Source organism: Carex rostrata, chromosome 33, assembly GCF_964058835.1.
Source record: "Carex rostrata chromosome 33, lpCarRost1.2, whole genome shotgun sequence".
NCBI lineage: Eukaryota > Viridiplantae > Streptophyta > Magnoliopsida > Poales > Cyperaceae > Carex > Carex rostrata.
The window spans coordinates 5,312,081-5,331,422 of NC_135950.1; the positions used below are offsets into that span (position 1 = coordinate 5,312,081).

The following is a 19,342-nucleotide window of genomic DNA, read 5'->3' on the forward strand; positions in this document are numbered from 1 at the left end:
AGTGGTTCCTTATAACCCACATTTGCTTATGCGATATAATTGTCATATCAATGTTGAAGTTTGCTCGAGCATTCAAGCTGTTAGATATATTTTCAAATACATTTACAAGGGATATGATCGTGCAGCCGTGGCTGTTAAACCAGGAACTGAAGAGAACAAAGTTAATGCAATAGATGCAGAGATTATTGTTGGACAACATGCTGGGAAAATAATTTTTCTACCGAGAATTTTGATGTGTCCATCTGATGATGAGATGTTTCCTTTCAAGTTTACACAAAAGCAATTCCCTATTCGTCTGAGTTTTGCCATGACAATCAATAAAGCACAAGGACAAACAATTGCTAACGTCGATATCTATTTACCCGAGAATATTTTTTCGCATGGCTAGTTATATGTCGCATTGTCAAGATGTACATCACAACGTACAACAAAAGTCATGCTGAAATGGAAAGAGGAAATTGATGCTCCAAGAGTGTTTACAAAAAATATAGTTTATCGAGAGGTCTTGAGTGAGGAATAAGATATGAACCATATTAATTTAATATTTCTAATTTTATTATATGTTTTCAATTTGAGCAATTATAATATATTTTTCATATTTTATTTGTTCATTTTTAGAAATGTTGGACTACATAAAAAAAGATCATACTGGCAATGATACTTCAAAATTTTTGTTCATGTTATATTTAATCCGACGTTTTATTTGTTATTATTTCTTTTCATTATTATTATTTATTACTTGATCTTCGTTTTTTGATGTTATACTTCAAATTTTTTTTTACTTTACTTCCCTCCCAATTTGTTTTGCCAAATCATATGATATCTAGCTAGGGTTTTCATTTCCCGCCCAAATTACTTCCCTCTGAACGTCTTCCTCTCGAATATGGATCCCCTAAAATAACCCAAATTTGATTTTGTATCCGGACCGTCCATTCTGGTCTCACACGAATATTGAAGGGATCGGATTCTGATCGGACAGTCCAGATAAAAAGTCAAAATTTGGGTTACTTTCAAATTCTCCTTCCCTCTTTTCTCTTTTCTCTTTCAACTCCACCACCAAATACAAATCCCCCGTTCTGTTCTGTTCTCTCTCTCCCGAACGGACCGAGAAAACCACGAGCACCTCCTCCTCCTCCTCTCTACCTCTATCCGCCATACACCGCATTTTCCCCTTTTTTTCCTCGTCCAAACCTAACCCTAATCCTAATTTCACGGTAAGAGCTCCATTTTTTAGGATTTCATAAATTTTGTCAATTTTTCTCTGATTCAAACTGCAATTCTTTTGCAGTTCTCGTCTGTGAAAGACAAATTAGTTCTATAAAAGGAAGGCAGAACAGAGAAGACAACGTGTGGCTGCTGACAAGAGCAAGAGCAAGAGCAAGAGCAAGAGCTAACCATAGATTTGAATACCCCCTTCCTGGTACTGAATTTTCCTCCTTTTAATTTGTTTGGTTTCAGCCATTCATGTCTAGAAAACCACAAGCACAAGTAGAAGCTGATGTCCAGGAACCCAATCGGATAGCCCCACTTGGCTCAAACGACGACGAACTTGAGCGTGCTCAGGCGAGAGCCGCTGCCCGCCGACGCCGGTCTTCCCTCTCCGTATTGTACGCGCAAGCCGCGGCTGCTTGTCAAGCCAACGGAGAAGAGAATGCTAAGTCGGATGTGATGGATAGAGAGCAAATCTTGGACTTGTATCAGAACTGCATCCGATTAGCTTCAGAGAATGTTCGTACTCTCTCTCCCTCTCTCTCTCTTCAGAGAGAAAATACCTTCCCCAACTGTACTGTGCTATTTTTCTAGGAATCCTTTAAATTCTTTCGCTTTACCCATAAATTCCTGCAAATTCATCCTTTTTCTAGGAATCCTTTAAATTTTTGAAATTAACAAAGGAACTATACAATGAACGGGGATGAGGTTCTAAAGTTGTATGACCGTTGCCTGAAGCTTTACTCAGATAATGTCTGTACAGTTTCTCTTCTTCCCTATTACATTTTTCTTATTTTCTGGTTGGTTTTTTATTTTCTCTATCTTATACAGAAAATTAACCAAAAGAATACATGGGAACTTGGTCTAATCGACCACTTAAGCGAGGTTATCAAAGCAGATACAGAGCAAGATACTGAAACCAACTTTCAGAAGGTAACTTCTATTCTCTTAACTGTTCATTTCAAACTACATAGTGATCTTATACCATTTTTGCCAAAGAGATTCCAACATTTCTATATGTGGAACTGAGACTTGACATTTTCTGGGATGTTCTCAAATAACAGAAAACTGTTGAAATTTAAGTTAAATTCAAACAATATTAAAGTTGCCACTAGTTTCTTCATCTTTTTGTCAATAAAATTGCTTTCTAAAAGTACAGACTAAACATCTCAAAATAAATTTACTCTTTTTTCTAAAATTTGATTTATGGTACAACTGTGTTATAAGTAGGGGCAAAGAAGTCACCATTTTTTCAATAAATTGTTCCTTGTTACTCATCTAATTATTGGGTCTTACTTGCAAGAACTTCCAGAAATTTGTATCTCAGTTGCTAATGTCACAGTTCTGGTGCAACTTTTATAAGGGCCTTTATCATTTTTATTAGGCCCAATTGAGTTCAGAAGAACCAAAGTGAGAATAGCATATTCTATTCTAAGAAGTCATTTTATATTTTTTTGTTGTTTTTTTACTGCCCCTTGGACTGTGAGTTGTAAAATATAGAGACCAAAGATGGTATGAGTTGATTAAATGTGCATGTCATGTGAAGGCAAGCTGTACACTGGAGGCAGGCGTGAAGATATATTCATTAAGAGTTGATTCAGTTCATGCTGAGGCCTATAAGGTGCTTGGTGGCATCAATCGTGCAGGCAGAGATGATGACAAAGGTTAGAGTTTTACCTTGAACCTTAACACAAAGTAAAATTAAAGTTTAAAAAAATAAAGAATAACAAACATAAAAAAAAAAAATTAAACTTCAGGTTTGGACCAAAGAGGTCATTTAAAACCTTAATACTACGCTCGCATTGTTATTGAAACAAGAGCGAAACCAAATTACACCCTGGAGAAGATCCAACACTGATAATCATGGATTTTTAATCTGTTGTGATGTTTCGTAGGAAAATCTATGTATATATGAAAACCCTTTTTGGTTCTATTTTTGTGGATATGATTTTTTTTTTTTGACGGATTACACCAATTGAGATTTATTTTAGATCTGAAAGCAAATGAAGATAATGCTCCAACAGCAGGGGAAGAGGGTCCCTCAAAGAAGGAGACCGATAGGAAGGTATGCACTCCATGTATAGATAAATGAATGTACCCTAAACATTTCAATTTTCACTTGTACTTAATTCAATTTTTGGAAATTCCCATATTAGCCGCTAAGTTCCAAAAATTGACTATAATTGCGCAATTAGAATGCTCAGTAATCCTCAATTGTGCCTGTGCACCATCTAAGACCAAGTTAACCTCAATTTGACTTAGTCTAAGTTTGTGCCGATTTGTGCAGTCAGGTGTAGATAATCAGCAACAAACAATGGTGTTAGATATATATTTGTGTATCTACAAACAAGTTACATAATTATTTCATATCAAAGCAGGCATCTCCCATGTCAACTCTAGAGTCTTCATTTGAGGCCCTTAATGTGAAGAAATTTGATGGTACATTAACCTCATCCTTCTTGTATTTTGTTATCAATTTTATCTACAATTGTCCTGACTATGAAAAAATGATATCTGGGAAACACATATTGAGATTATTTGAATAATATTGTATGAGTGAGTCTATGGTACTATGCATATTACGATTTGTTACTGTGCTACAGCTCTATATTCGAGTTTTCAAATCCTAACGGTCGATCCGAACCGTTCATCTTGTTCTCCATATTAATGTGTTTGGAGACCAAATTTTACATTTTTTGAAATTCTTTTACTATTTTTTTAGATTTATTGAAAATCACTGTTTTTGGATGGTCCAGAATTTTCAGATCAAGTGATTTTCTAAATATCTAAAAAAATAGTAAAAAATTTTCAAAAAATGTAAAATTTGGTCTCCAAACACATATTAATATGGAGAACAAGATGAACGGTTCGGATCGACCGTTAGAATTTGAAAACTCGAATATAGAGCCGTAGCACGGTAACAACCCGTGATATGCATAGTACCATAGACTCACTCATATTGTATTATTCTCTGAAGATGTTAACCATATGTTCTCTAAACTTATTACTCTACTATCATTTTAATCATTATTTGTCTAATCTGTAACCCTAGTTGCATTCACGGTGGACCCGCTATACCACCAGACGACAGCTAAGTTTGATGAAGGTGGTGCCAAGGGTCTCCTCTTGTACAATTTGGGGGTATATGGTGGGTGTCGTGTGCTCTTTGATTCGTTTGAAGTACCTGAGAAGTGTGGGTTAACTGACACACCAAATTACAAGAATGCAACGATTGATCTATCATTTGCCAAAGGTATTGTCTTTTTGTTTCCTCCCCTTCAATTTCTCCTTCTCATTTTTATGATTTGATCACCTGAACAAATTCATTAAATATGTCCCATACCATTCATATATGTGAAGTCTCATTTCAAAATACGCTTCTCTATTTAGTATACCATTATTAAAGTAATATCTTTCTTTTAGATAAGGAAGTCCAGGCAATGTTTCTTATGCTTTTTCATGGCTATTTTTATCAGGTTTCCATTTACTTTTAAAACTATTTAGTTAGAAAACTCCAAGCCAACTCAAATCAAACGAAGGAAAAAAAAAAGAAATGCTCACTATCAGTAAACCATACTGGTACAAGTACAACAAGTGTAATGCATTTCATTACATCTCTGAAATTTCTCCTAATGCTTAATACTTGCCATCAAGCTTCAAATCTCACTATTTTGTTTGCGCAGATTCAATTGAGAAAATGATGCTTGACATGCCTAATGCAAAAGAGATATCTCCTACTCTGAGGCTTATTGTTGAACAGTTTGATGGAGAGAATCAAAGGGCACCCTCTGAGTCCATCTCTTCTTTGGATCAAGCCCCAGTTTTCACAGAGGAGACGATGGATGGAGATGCTAGTAATACAGATATGGGGTCTGGTGTCAGTGGAGGTGAATTTGCTGAGTGTGGGCCCTCTTGGAATTTTGATAACGAAAATGATAATTTTAACTATGATGATGATAGAGAGAGCGTGGTTGATGAGAGCACATTTCCTTCTAATGAAGAGGTGCTTTTGCCTCTGTTATGTTTCCTTTTTGTTGTTGTTTGAAGATCAGCAAAACTGTACAGTGACTTAATTAAGTTCTGCTCAATTGTAGGGAGATGGTGAGTACATGCATCGGGATATGTGTGAAGATGAAAAGTTGGAGAGAATTACTGATTTTTTGTCGCAAGGTTTAGGTTTTTCTTCAAAGAACAATGCTTGGGCGGGCCCTGACCATTGGAAGTTCCGTAAAATCAAAGGTATTAGAAAATTTTCTCTCACATTCACTTTTCAGTATTTTATGTGTAATTGTTGAAATAGACCATAATAAATAATATCCGATTCAGGATCAGAGTTGAATGCAGATTCGGCTGGCAATTCAGAAGAAGCACCAAAAAGGTCTAAGAGCAAAAGAGATCAACTGGATATCGATTTTACAAAACCTCTTGATAAGCAGGTTTTGGAATCTTTATTTGCACCCCCAAAAACCCAAAATCTTTGCTGCTTCCGGCCAATAGGGCTGCTTGTAGTAACAGGCTTCCAGAAGATTGCCATTACCGGCCTGATAGCCTTGTCAAGCTATTTCTCCTGCCTGATACAATGGTAATATCTCATCTTTACAACGTCAAACGTTCATTTCTTCTTGTATATTTGACTTGTCTTTAATTTGACAAATTTTGTTGTCATCTCTTTTAGTGCCTTGGGAGGAAGGGAAAGAAACCATCTGGTGAGTTAGCGTTCTTTTCTTCTTATCTTCTATTTTTGAACCTATTATTCGCTAATGTAAGTATGTGTTGAATATTGTATTGTGAATATAAGGGTAGTTAGGTAAAAGTGTGAATATAATATTTGTAGGGACTAAAGTGTAAGATGCAGTTTGTATATGTAGACAGACTATTGTTCAATGAAAAATACCGCAGTTTCTAAATACCGAAACCTTTATGGTATCAGAGCGGGATAGTGTCGCCTGAGCTCGCCGCTGCCGTCCGCCTCTGTGTGCGTTCGCCCAGAGCAAGTCCGGCGCCTCATCCAGCGTAGTCGCTAGAGTGTAGTTGCAGCACCGTCGCCAGTGCGTCGAGCACGCTGCCGCCAGGTCACGCGCCAGAGACGCCTCCGCCAGATCACGCGATTCAAAGCTGGGATCAAGCGCTTCGCCATTTTTGAATGAAGAATAGCTTTCGCTGAGTGCTGTTTTGAAGCCCTAAAACCCGTGTGTCTCCGTATTTCTCTCTTCTCACCTTTTTTTATCGAACCTTGCTCTCTCTCTTTGTCTGGATTCGCCTAATTTAAGTAATAGTCGTTGCTGTTAAAAAAAAAAAAAAAAAATGGCAGAAGACAGAAGCTTCTCTAAGTCGTCTCAAGTCATCTCAGTGAGATTAAATGGGGCTGAGAACTATCTGTTGTGGTCAAGGCAAATGCTTATGCACTTGAAGGGTCAGAGACTAATCGGGTATGTTACCGGTACAGCAAAGAAACCCGTAGCTGTGGGAGAGGAGAAAATAGAGGAAAAACCTGAGTTTCAGAAGTGGGAGGCAGACGATGGGCAGGTTATGTCGTGGCTGGTCAACTCGATGGAGATTAGACTGCAAAATCAGTTTATGATGTTAAACACCGCTCGACAAGTGTGGGATCGGGCGGCCGAGATGTACTCTCAAAAGGGTAACCATGGGCAGATCTATCACCTCCAGTCTAAGTCAGACAGTCTGGTACAGGGAGAAATGGGTGTGACCGAATATTTCTCAGAATTGAATAATATGTGGGAGCAAATGGATTTCTTTGATCCTTTGGCGATGACATGTTCAGCAGATGCACTAGCCTTTACAAACTGGTTGGAGAAAAGAATGACCTTTCGCTTCCTTGCTGGCCTCAACACTGAGTTCGAGCAGATCCGACAGAGTCTCTGGCAGAGGAATCCTCTACCTGCTCTTCGTGATGCCTTTGCAGTAGCAGTTCAAGAGGAAAGCAGGAGGAAGGCAATGGTATCTTTGCCAGTGCATGAGGGTTCGGCTATGTTCAGCCTGCCACACACAGTATCCTCCCAGGGTGACAAAGTCTGTGATTACTGTCACAGGAAGAATCACACTCGAGAGACTTGCTGGGATTTACACGGAAGACCAGCTAGAGGTCGAGGTCGTGATGGTGGCCGTGGCAGAGGACAAGGTAGAAGTCGTGGACCAGGACGTGGTGGAGGATACCAAAAGGCGCATATGGCTGACAGCACTAGTACACCGGGATCAGGCACTGATGATATGATGACTCAACTGGTGACTCAGCTTGCAGCTCGGTTCTTGTCCACTACCCCCGCTAGCAGTGCCTCATCTACTGCTGCTCCATCTGGGGCTGACGGTTACACTCTCTCCTCTCTTCTCACCACTGTAGTTAAACCTGTTGGCAATGTTATAAAAGCCCTAATAGCCGAGTCTAGTTCTGATCGATCTTGGATCGTAGACTCTGGGGCATCTAAGCATATGACCCCTGACCCTACAATGTTCAAAACCTATAAGCCTATGTCTGGGAGAGAAAAGGTACAAACAGCCGATGGCTCACTTTGTACGATTGCAGGAGTTGGGGATGTAACATGTACTCCAGACCTCCAGCTATCGTCGGTCTTTCATGTTCCTAACTTCACCAATAACCTCCTATCAGTTAGTCAACTGGTGGATGATCTTAACTGTGTTGTTTCTCTGTCTCCTACCCATGTTGTGTTGCAGGAGCTGAAGACAGGAAGAGTGATTGGTATTGGCAAGAGGAGTGAAGGCTGGTACCGACTCAAGCAAGGAGGGGAGGTTTTGGATCCACGAGCCTGTTTGGCAGAGACTCCAGAATTGGAGATGGTTTTGGTACATAGCCGTTTAGGGCATATATCTTTTACTGTGCTTGGCAGGTTGTATCCCAAATTGTACTCTAAGTGTTGCAAGACTAAACTAGTATGTGATGCGTGTGAGTTTGCTAAGCACACAAGAACAATGTATCCCTCTTTTGGTAATAGAAGTTTTTCTTGCTTTGATATTGTTCATTCTGATGTTTGGGGGCCCTCGAGAATTACTGCTTTATCTGGTTCAAGGTGGTTTGTCACCTTTATTGATTGTTATAGCCGAATGACTTGGCTGTACCTGTTGAAGAGTAAAGAGGGAGTTTTGGAGTGTTTCAAGACTTTTCACAAGATGGTGGAAACCCAATTTGAGAAGAAAATAAAGGTGTTACGCTCAGATAATGGCACAGAATACATCAACAGGGCAATGCAAAACTTCTTGCGAGATAATGGTATTATACATCAAACTACATGTGTGAATACACCTGAACAAAATGGTGTTGCAGAAAGGAAGAACAGGCACATCTTGGAAGTGACAAGGTGCCTTCTCTTTGCCATGAATGTTCCGAGGTACCTTTGGGGAGAAGCAGCGCAGACTGCTACATATTTGATCAACAGAATGCCTTTGAGAGCGGTGGACTTCAGTACACCACTTGAAATGCTCATAGGGACCACCTCATTTAAGGTACCTTCCAAAAAGTTTGGTTGTGTGTGTTTTGTTCATAACACAACTCCAGGCATTAGTAAACTGGATGTGAAGGCTCATAAATGTGTGTTTGTTGGGTATTCCAGTGGAAAAAAAGGGTATAAATGTTATGACCCTGTGAAAAGGAGGATGCTGGAAAGCATGGATGTGACATTCCGAGAAACAGAACCCTATTTTACTCTCTCCGATGCACAATCCAATACATCTTCAGTCCCATTTCATGATCTTCTTGAGGTGGTCGTCACCCATTCCTCAGACCGAGTTGGTCGAGAGGGGGAGAGTAAGGAATCTGACAACAGTATAGCCGATGATACTACGATCGGCCTGAGTCCAACAGAGACAGATCTGGACTCAAGCATGAACCAAAGCCTACCACCTCCTAATAGGCAGATCAACAAGGTTTACACTCGAAAACCTCGTCATGAGAACGTTGAGCAACCTCCTGTCCAAGGTCAATACCAATTACTTGCTCCTGTCGACGGCTCGCCCACACCACAACCTTCAGGTAACTCAGAGTTACCCTCAGGTACTCCTCTTTTCTCTGATCTCGATCTTCCTATTGCATTGCGCAAAGGAGCTCGGTCAACTGTCCTAAAGAAAGGGGAAGATGCCTCAACATCACATCCTATCTCTCACTATGTCTCATTTGAGACACTTTCCCCGACTTACAAAGCATTTGTAACCTCCTTACACTCTAACTCTGTTCCATGTGATTGGAGGAAAGCAATGCAGGACCCAAAGTGGAAGAAGGCAATGTTCGAGGAGATGAGAGCATTAGTCAAGAATGACACCTGGGATATGGTCCCTAGACCGTCCAACAAGAACACTGTAGGATGCAAGTGGGTATACTCGACAAAATATACTCCAGAGGGAAAGGTGGACAGATTCAAGGCCAGATTGGTGGCGAAGGGCTACACACAGACATATGGTGTGGATTATGAGGAGACCTTTGCTCCGGTGGCTAAAATGAATACTGTTAGAACCCTCATCTCGTGTGCGGTAAACTTTGGGTGGGATTTGTGCCAGCTGGATGTTAAAAATGCCTTTCTTCATGGTGACCTAAAGGAAGAGGTATACATGGAGATCCCACCTGGGTTTGAAAATGAACAACTGAAGGGTAAAGTGTGTCGTTTGAAGCGCTCCCTGTACGGGTTGAAACAGTCACCCCGAGCCTGGTTTGACAGGTTTTCTATGGCAATGAAAAAACTAGGCTATCAGCAAAGTAGTGCCGATCACACTATGTTCATCCAAAGAAAAGGAGGGAAGATTTGTATTCTGGTTGTGTATGTGGATGATATAGTGTTAACAGGTGATGATCCTGTTGAGATGAAGAGGCTTAAGGCCAGCTTAGCCACAGAGTTTGAGATGAAAGACTTGGGTGAATTGCGCTACTTTCTAGGCATTGAGGTTGCTCGTTCAACAAAAGGGGTAGTTCTCTCACAGCAAAAGTATGTTCTAGATCTGCTGAGAGACACAGGGATGCTTGGGTGTCGACCTGTCAATACACCCATAGACCCTAATAATAAGCTGAAGGGAGGAATAGGTGATCAAGTAGATAGAGGACAGTATCAGCGCCTAGTAGGCAGACTAATCTATTTGGCACATACTCGACCTGATATTGCATACGCTGTGAGCGTAGTGAGCAGATATATGCACGACCCTAGAGTTCCACATCATGAGGCCGTGTATCAGATCCTGAGGTATCTCAAGAGCTGCCCAGGAAAAGGTGTGCTATTCAGTAAGAATGGGCACACTAGAATTGAAGTATATACAGATGCCGATTGGGCAGGGTGTCTTGACGATAGAAAGTCAACTTCAGGCTACTGTTCATTTGTTGGGGGTAATCTAGTTTCCTGGCGAAGCAAGAAGCAGAATGTAGTTGCAAGGTCCACTGCAGAGGCTGAGTATAGAGCCATGGCCCAAGGTGTGAGTGAAGGGTTGTGGTTACGAAGATTGCTATCGGAATTGGGATTATTGGAGAACAAACCCATAATGTTGTATTGTGACAACAAGGCGGCTATAAACATAGCAAACAACCCAGTACAACATGATAGAACTAAACATGTGGAGATTGATCGACACTTTATCAAAGATAAACTTGACGAGAGCATTATATGTATGCCTTTCGTTCGGACCAAGGAGCAAATCGCTGATATTTTCACAAAAGGGTTGAGTGTCACGGACTTCTCCAATGTAATAGGCAAGATGAGCATGATCAATATCTATGCATCATCTTGAGGGGGAGTGTTGAATATTGTATTGTGAATATAAGGGTAGTTAGGTAAAAGTGTGAATATAATATTTGTAGGGACTAAAGTGTAAGATGCAGTTTGTATATGTAGACAGACTATTGTTCAATGAAAAATACCGCAGTTTCTAAATACCGAAACCTTTAGTATGGATAACACTCAGTACAGGTAATGAGTCGAAAAGGCATGGTACCGAAGTCCTTGACTGCACTGTAATTATAATCCAAGCAACCCGAGAGAAAGACACAAAATGAGAAAAGCTTGCAGTCAAAGAAACTAGATCTTAAAATCCATTTTAAAATTGAGTTTATTGAAATTGATTTGAAATATGAAACAGGTGAAGAGAGAGAATATGAGAATTATGATGACTTTGAATCACCGCCATCATCGTGGGATCATGATGATGTCATGAGTGATAATGGGCATGACTTTGGAAATAATTACAACATGGGCGAGCCTGGATTGCTGCTTCGTAAACCTCGCCAGGTTTTCTTTTTGTTTGTTCATCCTTTTTATAGTTTTGATTTAGCATCTCAACTTAGGGCCAAGTTTGGGTGGTGTCGATTGCTCAGGTTAAGAACTGGTTGCTCTACATTGGTTATTATATTAATCGTTCTTACTAGTAATTTGTATATCGGTTTCAGGTGAACAAGATAGATGTAAAGTACGACAAGGTGTCAAAGCAAGTGGATGTGCATGCCCTGAAGGACATGTTATGGGGCCACATACAACACTCTGTCGAAGATGTCCAAGCTGTGAGTTAACTTACATACTATAAACTATCAAACACTTTCCCTACGCTTGATATTTGAAGTCAAGACTAATATCTCCATTTGTTTATCTTGATAGGAAAATGAGGAGAAAAATGAGGACGAAGAGAAGGAAAAGGAGGCAACAGTGACACTATCCGGGGTTCTGCATCAATTCCTGAAAGAATCCCCAGATAGGGACATTTCGCCACATCTATTCTTCATTTGTCTTTTGCACTTGGCAAATGAGCACGGCTTGGCTTTGCATGATCGGCCAACATTAGATGAGATTGACATTGTCATTCCCTCTTCGTCTCCATCCGTTGTCATATGATCTTAAATTTCACTCGATTTTTTTGTATTTGGTTGTATTATGGGATAGAATGCCTGAATGGGTTGTGGTTCTATGATTGTTAGAACCTTGGAAATGGTGTGTATTATAAATATGTTAATGTCATGGTTGTTAAGTTTTAAGCTTTTGTTTTTTTTAAACTCTTAATTTGTACTAATTTTATCTTTATGTTAATGAATCTACATCTATTTCATCAAAGGAGATAGAGAAAGAAATTTTCAACTTGTACTAATTATACAACTCATTGCTGACGAGGCAGCCTTAAATTGATAACGCAATTGGCAAAGCAGGGCAGCAATCAATCAATCATTCTCATCTTCACGCCTCAATAGAAATAGAATAGCAGCCGTGGCCCAGTCAACTATATATTGGGATGGATTCTAATCATATTTGCAAACAAGTGAGAGAAAGAAAGTACCAAGTAGAGAGATGGGTCGAAGTAGAATGCAGCTGTTCGCCATCACACTAATCATATTTGTAGGTTTTGCTGCTCACCCTAGTGCCTAGTCCCACCTCATTTGTGCTTGCAAGACCCAACCCATCTTCCAAACAATTCCCTTCCTTAGGTAACTTTTTCTTAATTTAACAAAGAGATGTCTTTTGTCAATCCAGTATTTTTAATTTTCAATAATCTGACAAGATAAATTAATTTTTTATGAGAGATAATTCAAATTATTTTCAGGTGTTTGCAATCAAATTTGCTGCTGCCCGAGGATTCTTGGGGCAAGTCCTCCGCCGCCAGTTGACCTTGCCCGGACTGACCTTCCTCCAAACTGATTTTCATCTACCTATTTCTCCATTTAATGAACAATGGAACCTCAAGCTCAATCAATTAGCAAAGAATAGGGAACTAAACTTGTTTGTCTTGTTAGAACAAGCTATTCTCACAAAATGTTGGAACAAACTATTTTAATAAGACAAATGTCAATTTCACTATTCTTGCTATTCTAAAATTGCAACCAAACATACCATAATCCACGTCACAAAATTTTGATCAAATGATGCATGTAATTTTAGCAAACAAAATTCATCAACCAAAAGTATCATCTAAAGAACCTTTGTTTACAATAAACAACTTTATGTTCATAATTCGCTTCTACTTTTTCGTGTTTTACATAACTACAATAAGAAAAGAAAACGAAAAAACATAATTGGGAGCTATCCAGTAAATTTATACAACAATGGTAACAAGCTCAGTCAATTAGCAAAGATACATTTCATGGTGAAAGTAAGTACATATTTTCAGGGGAGTACATAATCCCTTGGGCCAAATATGGTGGATCCAACTCGTACATTTGTGCTTCCCATCTCAATCTGTGAAAGTTTTTTTAAAAGAGTAAAATTTCGGTCAGATTGCTAACTATGATCTTTTGATGGAAAGATCAACGAAATTAACTTCAAAAGTTGACCTTGCGATCACTTCTGTTAAGAAATGAAGATATCAAATACGCAATTTCACCGATTGCGAGGATATTAGATGGCACCAGTTCATGGAGAGACCTTTTTATCGTCATTTATTACTTTAACCAAAAACATTTTCTCCTATATGTATTAAATTGTCTAGCTCAGAAGAGTGAGGCTAAGAAATAAAGCTAAGAATTGAAAGCAGAGAGTAGGTCCCAATTTAGTTTAGTTTAGTTATATATTTCGATGTTGACGTACCGCTTGCTCAAAGTCACCGGACATGCCCATGGACAGCTCAAATTTCTCTATAGGCACTCCCAATGCATCACACACTTCATCTCTACATGTTGACAATGACTGCACACACAAAAATGCAAAGTAAAAAAACTACTGCTGCTACTAATATAAAATCTTTTAAATTATTTTTTCCTTTGTACAAATATGATTTCAACTTGTAGCTGAGATTAGTAAATGAATACCTAACGTACTTACTAAGTTATAGCACCTTGAGTGCTCCTTATATCATTGTTTTGTCTTCTATTCTCTGTTCTCTGTTATTTGTTTTAACATTCCAGTGTAATACTGGTACACAATGTCAATGCTTATACCAAAACTAGCCGTAATTATCTTACTTGGAAATTTTCCGGTTTTGATGTGTAATCACGCATGCCAATTGTCATTAGTCCTGAGAAAATGAGGTTAGGACATGCATGTCTCACATGCTTTGCCAGCTCCACACAATCCGATGGATTTATGCCTGATTTTGCTGCAAAAATATAAAATAAAAATAATAATAATCAGCTTGATAAACATATATACCTCTCACAAATACACAATGAATCAAATGTTCTCAAAAAGAAAGAAATCATTAATTAGATTTTAAAACCCACATTCTTCTCCACTAGTGTTTACTTGAACTAAAACTTTCAAAGGTTTGCGTCCCAAACCAGCAACTGCCTTATCCAAATAGTTTGCAATCTGAAGTTAAAAAAATGTGACAAATGTTACATATATACTGTACAACTACAAAGTGACCTCAAATTCCGAAATTTTTATTAATAGCATAAAAAAAAAAAACCAAAACATCCTTGTTTTGGGGGAATTCATAAATACCCAAGCGGCAGAGCCAGTCTATGGACCCAAATACTGGGTTTTGCACAGACAATCTGGGGCCCCAAACTGGATTCCGCAGAGCCAATTCAGAAAAAGTTGGGCCGCAGATTGCCCCAGTATTTGGGTCCGCATATTGGCTCTGCGGCCTGGGTAAATCTGAAATTCCCTAGAAACGAGGGTGTTTTTTTTTTTCTATGCTATAAATAAAAATTTCGGCCTCAAATTAGAAGTGTAGTGGTTATAGGTTGATTCACCTTCACGTTATCAACACTTTCGACCATGTAAAGATTGGGCACAGAAGCTGCATAACAGGAATTTAAATAGTATTGTCAGAAATTTATGGATAAGTGAGTAAGAAATATATATATTTTTTAAAAAAAGACAGAAAGAAAGAATACCTAAAAGAGATTTGGCTTTGTTGCTTTGCAGATGACCAATAAAATGCCACTGTATATCTGATGGAAGCTGCAAAAAGGTGAATTTGTTTCTGTTATTATTCTTTAGGGTAACAATTTAGGAAAGATACAATCTTTGAAAGAAATAATCGCAATTACCTGAGGGGCCTTTTCGGAAATCTCTTGCACATAATTCTCACCGAAGAATCTGTGACCAGCGTCGTACAGCTGACGTATGAGCGACACCGGCTTCGTTTTGCTTACGGCCACCACTCGCACCGCCTCAGGTCGCCGTCCAGAAATCTCGGCAGCCTGATGGGCTCGCCGGAGCACTGCTCTGAGAGCTGTGGAAGCCACAGTCGACACCCCCTCCGCCACTGCCGGAGTTGCCATGCGATGGGATGGAGGTGCGATCTCTTACCTTGTTCTTCTTGTTCTTCTTCTTCTTCTTTGTTTTTTGTTTATGTGTCATATGTGAGGTCGGTAAAAGGAGTTCCAGCATCCAACAGCTCTGAGCCGTCCGATTTAGCAGGTGAGTTTGACTGATGGGTTGGATGGACCCATCCAGGCCCTTCTGTCTCTGAATTCGCATGCTCTCAGATATCTCATATTTTGCGTGACCTTCTGGAAATCTCAACCGTTCAATTACGTTCTGCACGAATCTTAAAACTCAAATAATACTGGCCCCTACGGTATCCCCGAATAGGCACCGGACACGTTGGTCACGCAAAATATGAGATATCTCTTGGCCACAGCAATTCCCAAAAGGTGTGGCTCCGGATAAAACCAACTATATAAACTATAAATAAATCTCATTCTATAACCGAACGGAGAGTAGCGCATTTTAGAATTGAGATTGCTTGGCACAGTTACAAAATTAATTTGGAAAATCCACAATTTACTCTTAATTAGTTTCATATATTTCAATTATTTGATAGTTGATACACATTTATTCTTATTCTATATTGGGTATTACTCGATGTATTAAGAATAGAGACTATTCTACAATAAGAGCTATTCGGAATAGTTATAGTTAGAATAGTTGTTATTCTTGTAAATGTTGAAATAATTAATATTGGAAGTGTTAAGAGAGAAAAAAAAAGATTTCCTTCTCGAATTTCCACTAATACGGTCTTGAAATAACAAGTTGACTCCACTTCTACTATCTCCACACTGTAATAATTCATTTGAAATCTTACTTACCTCTCTTTCCTCTTACCTTATTAACACTATTTTTTTCTTGGCTACAACTATTCACTGTTCTAATCTACAATATAAACAACATTTTTACTAACCCGAATAGCACCGAATAGCACCATTTTCAGACTAATCTAAAAAATAACTATTTTTTCTCTATTCTCAATACTATTTTCACCTACTAACCCCAAATTTCACTATTCTAACTATTCTAGCTCTTAACTCCTCTCTATCATGTATCAATTATCATCCATTCTATTCTATAATGGTCAATGGATGGGTGAGCCAGATTAGTTGTAATAATCTGTAAATTCTAATCAAACAATGAATGGTTCAGAGGATGCACAAAAACACACTGGCTTTGCATCTGCATCACTATTAGGAGTTTAGGACTGATATCGTTATAAGAAAACCCTTTCTTTGACCCAACCACGCGGCAACAAATGAAAATGGGCCCAATCCCCTAAAGCAACCCAACTTTTGGAATACTTCACTGGATCTGAATTCCCCAATCCATCCAGGTGCAATTCAGATATTACACTTGCACTTACAGATGAGAAAGCAGAGAGGAGAAGAACAATATTAACTCTTTTTAGAGGTGCTCAAGTGCAAATATTTGTGCCTCCTAAACTAATTCAAGTCATATATACTTAACTAACTCCTCACTTCAAATGGAAGAACTAAATGCATTTCAGGCTGTCCTTTTTGATTTCCTTGATTTCTTCTCCCTCCTCTTACTTTCGTCTTGTGAGCTTGGATCCAAACAAATCCTTAATTTTCGGTCTATCGGCTTCATATCCTCTATTGTTGGCACTTTCATTTTATCCACCTACAAACACACACAAAATACAACAAATAACTTGTCTACCTTCTAATGTAAGCTCCTCAATAAAATAAATCAATACATGCCAATAAGCTACAAAGAGAGAAAAATAAAAGTAGCAATATAATGTTATAGTGGTATACCAAGTAATCAATTGACCTCAAAAAATCCAACAACTCAGAAACTGAATATTGTGAATTTTGCCGGGACAAGACACCATCCATATACCTGCTTAATAAAAATAGGTGTTAAATTTGATTAAATGATATAACCGAATGCATAAAAATTAGGTGTTAATCAGAACACCTCTCAAAATCAATGACACAGTGTACTTCATTAGACCTCCGCAAAGCAGCTAATGCCAACTGTCCACATAGTTATGAGAAACCAATATAAACAACATTGAAATAAAAAGGTTAAAAACATATTTCTTCAGCATATTAAAACTGATTAAAATATATACCTGTCCAGGTGGGTATAGGAGAGGTGCATCTGTTAGCATTATTTTGTTTGCCTCTTGTATAGCTGTCTCATGAAGATTCTATAAACAAAACTACCATTGATTCAAAGAATTTCATAGAGAAAAATAAAAGAAAAACAAGAGTAAAAGAAAATAAATTCTTTTTTTTGCTTCTTTTATTCTTTCCAGCATACCACGTAATTAGATAACTAGCTAGCAATACTAAACTCAACATCAGTTCTAACATATTATAAAGTTGTAATATGTAAATTCTTCGCCCTTCAAGATATACACACTTGGTACATATGCATATACATTATGTACTTTTGGAAAAACAATTTCATATAAAAGGAAGAAGAGAAATACTTGCAAGTGCTCTAGTTCACCATTTCTTATTTCACCAGATTCCTGCAAAATAAAATAAAAAATAAAAAAAAATAAAAACAAAGACAACACGATTTACACAAGAAAAGAAAAGAGAAAGAAAGAGGGCTCACTTCCAAGTCCTGAACAAAGCCATTGATTGACCGATATGGAGCATAAACTATAAGATCAAAATCTAAGCTCTGTGGTAAGAAAAAATTAAGCAAGGCTTTAGCTATGAATACAGAGTAAATAATTGAATTTGTTAAACAAAATATAATAATTTGAATATTTAAGTGAAATATATAGAGAAACATATAAGAGAGAAAAACCTGGAGAACAAGCATCTCATTATTTAAAATGGGTTTATGGTCTTGTTTGATGCCTTTGCCAAGCTCCTCTGCCGATACATGATTTTCTTCTACTTTACATGATGCATATATGCAAGTTAACCTACACCATTTTAATATCACATTTCATTACCTCAACCTAATAAAAAAAAAATTAAATAAAAAAACCATGTATTAGCTTACATGATACTTTTAGGGTGATGTTGCATGACCGACCACTGCAAGTAGAACCTCTTGAAATATATTAATGAAGTGGCCTACAAGATGCACATAATTAGTTTAATTTATTCAATATGATCCATGAAAGGATATAAATTAAAAGTGAAAGGGAAGCATAGCATACCTGAATTTTAATGGGGAATTGAAAGGCCTTACAAACTTCTTGTATCTTTTGTTCATAAAAGATGCGCATGTATTCCTCGTCTTGACAAGTGAGAGATTTTATGTTGGTATTTGGTTCGACTGAATTTGCAAAATAAAAAAATAATAATTAGGGGGGCTTTCGCAATTTCTTTCTTTTGCCAAAAAAGAAAGAATTTGAGAAATGGTTAGAAATGGTTACCAGTGGTATTGAGGTCAAATAGAGGTTCGGGATAAGATATGGATCCATCAACATTAACTTCGAGACGGGTGGTGCCACACTAAATAAAACAAATAAAAAAGTAAGTAAACCCTAATCTATTATCTATTATCTATTATCTATTATCTATTAGGGTTTGAGTGAATGAGAGAGAAGAATTAGAATTAGAATTAGAGGTACCTGGTCAAGCATTTTGAGTGCTGTATCATTGGCAGAAGCTCGCCTTTCCATCTGAAATTCAATTAGTAGATTAGATGTATGTATGTATGTATGTATTGTTAAAGAAAGGAGACACAAATTAAATAAGAAATTGGGTGAATTGAACTGGAGAAATAATTGAGCTAACGACTAACCAGATCCTCCAGGGTGAAGATCCACTTGGACCGGTGCGTCGATGTCTGAAAATCCGCCATTTCTACAATTCTACAATTCCACAATTCCGAGGAGAAAGAGAGGGAGAAAGAGAGATTGGGAGGCGGGGGCGGGGGGGGGCGAATAAAAGAGAGAAGAAAGGCCTACACTAATCTCAAAACCCATCGGACGGCTAAAAAAACGCATAGCACATTACCCCAGTACGACTGACATTCGGGTCCCACTTCCA

The 19,342-nt window shown here is 38.2% G+C and overlaps 2 protein-coding genes and 1 pseudogene across 3 annotated transcripts; 1 reads left to right on the forward strand and 2 right to left on the reverse strand.

Annotated features, from left to right (window-relative positions):
- The first annotated feature begins 1,128 nt into the window (after positions 1-1,128).
- Positions 1,129-12,259, forward strand: LOC144548677 (condensin complex subunit 2-like; annotated as a pseudogene). Its single transcript, XR_013509422.1, has 14 exons — positions 1,129-1,214; positions 1,289-1,728; positions 2,041-2,142; positions 2,756-2,873; positions 3,201-3,274; positions 3,588-3,648; positions 4,262-4,462; positions 4,893-5,212; positions 5,304-5,448; positions 5,536-5,791; positions 5,885-5,915; positions 11,293-11,441; positions 11,600-11,710; positions 11,805-12,259. The product of XR_013509422.1 is annotated as a condensin complex subunit 2-like (transcript).
- Positions 12,260-13,082: 823 nt separating this feature from the next.
- On the reverse strand, positions 13,083-15,456 carry LOC144548495 (uncharacterized). Its single transcript, XM_078297181.1, has 7 exons — positions 15,128-15,456; positions 14,972-15,038; positions 14,828-14,874; positions 14,351-14,438; positions 14,093-14,226; positions 13,719-13,817; positions 13,083-13,370 (listed from the first exon to the last, which is right to left on the reverse strand). The coding sequence occupies exons 1-7, from the start codon at positions 15,359-15,361 to the stop codon at positions 13,299-13,301; spliced, it is 741 nt and encodes a 246-aa protein (XP_078153307.1). The 5' UTR covers positions 15,362-15,456; the 3' UTR covers positions 13,083-13,298.
- Positions 15,457-16,733: 1,277 nt separating this feature from the next.
- Positions 16,734-19,221, reverse strand: CYCH;1 (cyclin H;1). The gene is made up of 12 exons (XM_078297180.1): positions 19,095-19,221; positions 18,922-18,972; positions 18,724-18,802; positions 18,505-18,623; positions 18,345-18,418; positions 18,144-18,264; positions 17,946-18,014; positions 17,815-17,856; positions 17,452-17,529; positions 17,295-17,353; positions 17,132-17,216; positions 16,734-16,994 (listed from the first exon to the last, which is right to left on the reverse strand). The coding sequence occupies exons 1-12, from the start codon at positions 19,152-19,154 to the stop codon at positions 16,857-16,859; spliced, it is 975 nt and encodes a 324-aa protein (XP_078153306.1). The 5' UTR covers positions 19,155-19,221; the 3' UTR covers positions 16,734-16,856.
- Positions 19,222-19,342: the final 121 nt, after the last annotated feature.

Bases quoted from the DNA above. Each gene is read 5' to 3' on its own strand.
- LOC144548495 (XM_078297181.1), bottom strand. From the start codon at position 15,361: ATGGCAACTCCGGCAGTGGCGGAGGGGGTGTCGACTGTGGCTTCCACA. The intron at 15,039-15,127 runs GTAATTGCGATT...ACCTTTTTGCAG, and splicing joins TTTCCGAAAAGGCCCCTCAG to CTTCCATCAGATATACAGTG. The intron at 14,439-14,827 runs GTGAATCAACCT...TTTTAACTTCAG, and splicing joins AAAGTGTTGATAACGTGAAG to ATTGCAAACTATTTGGATAA.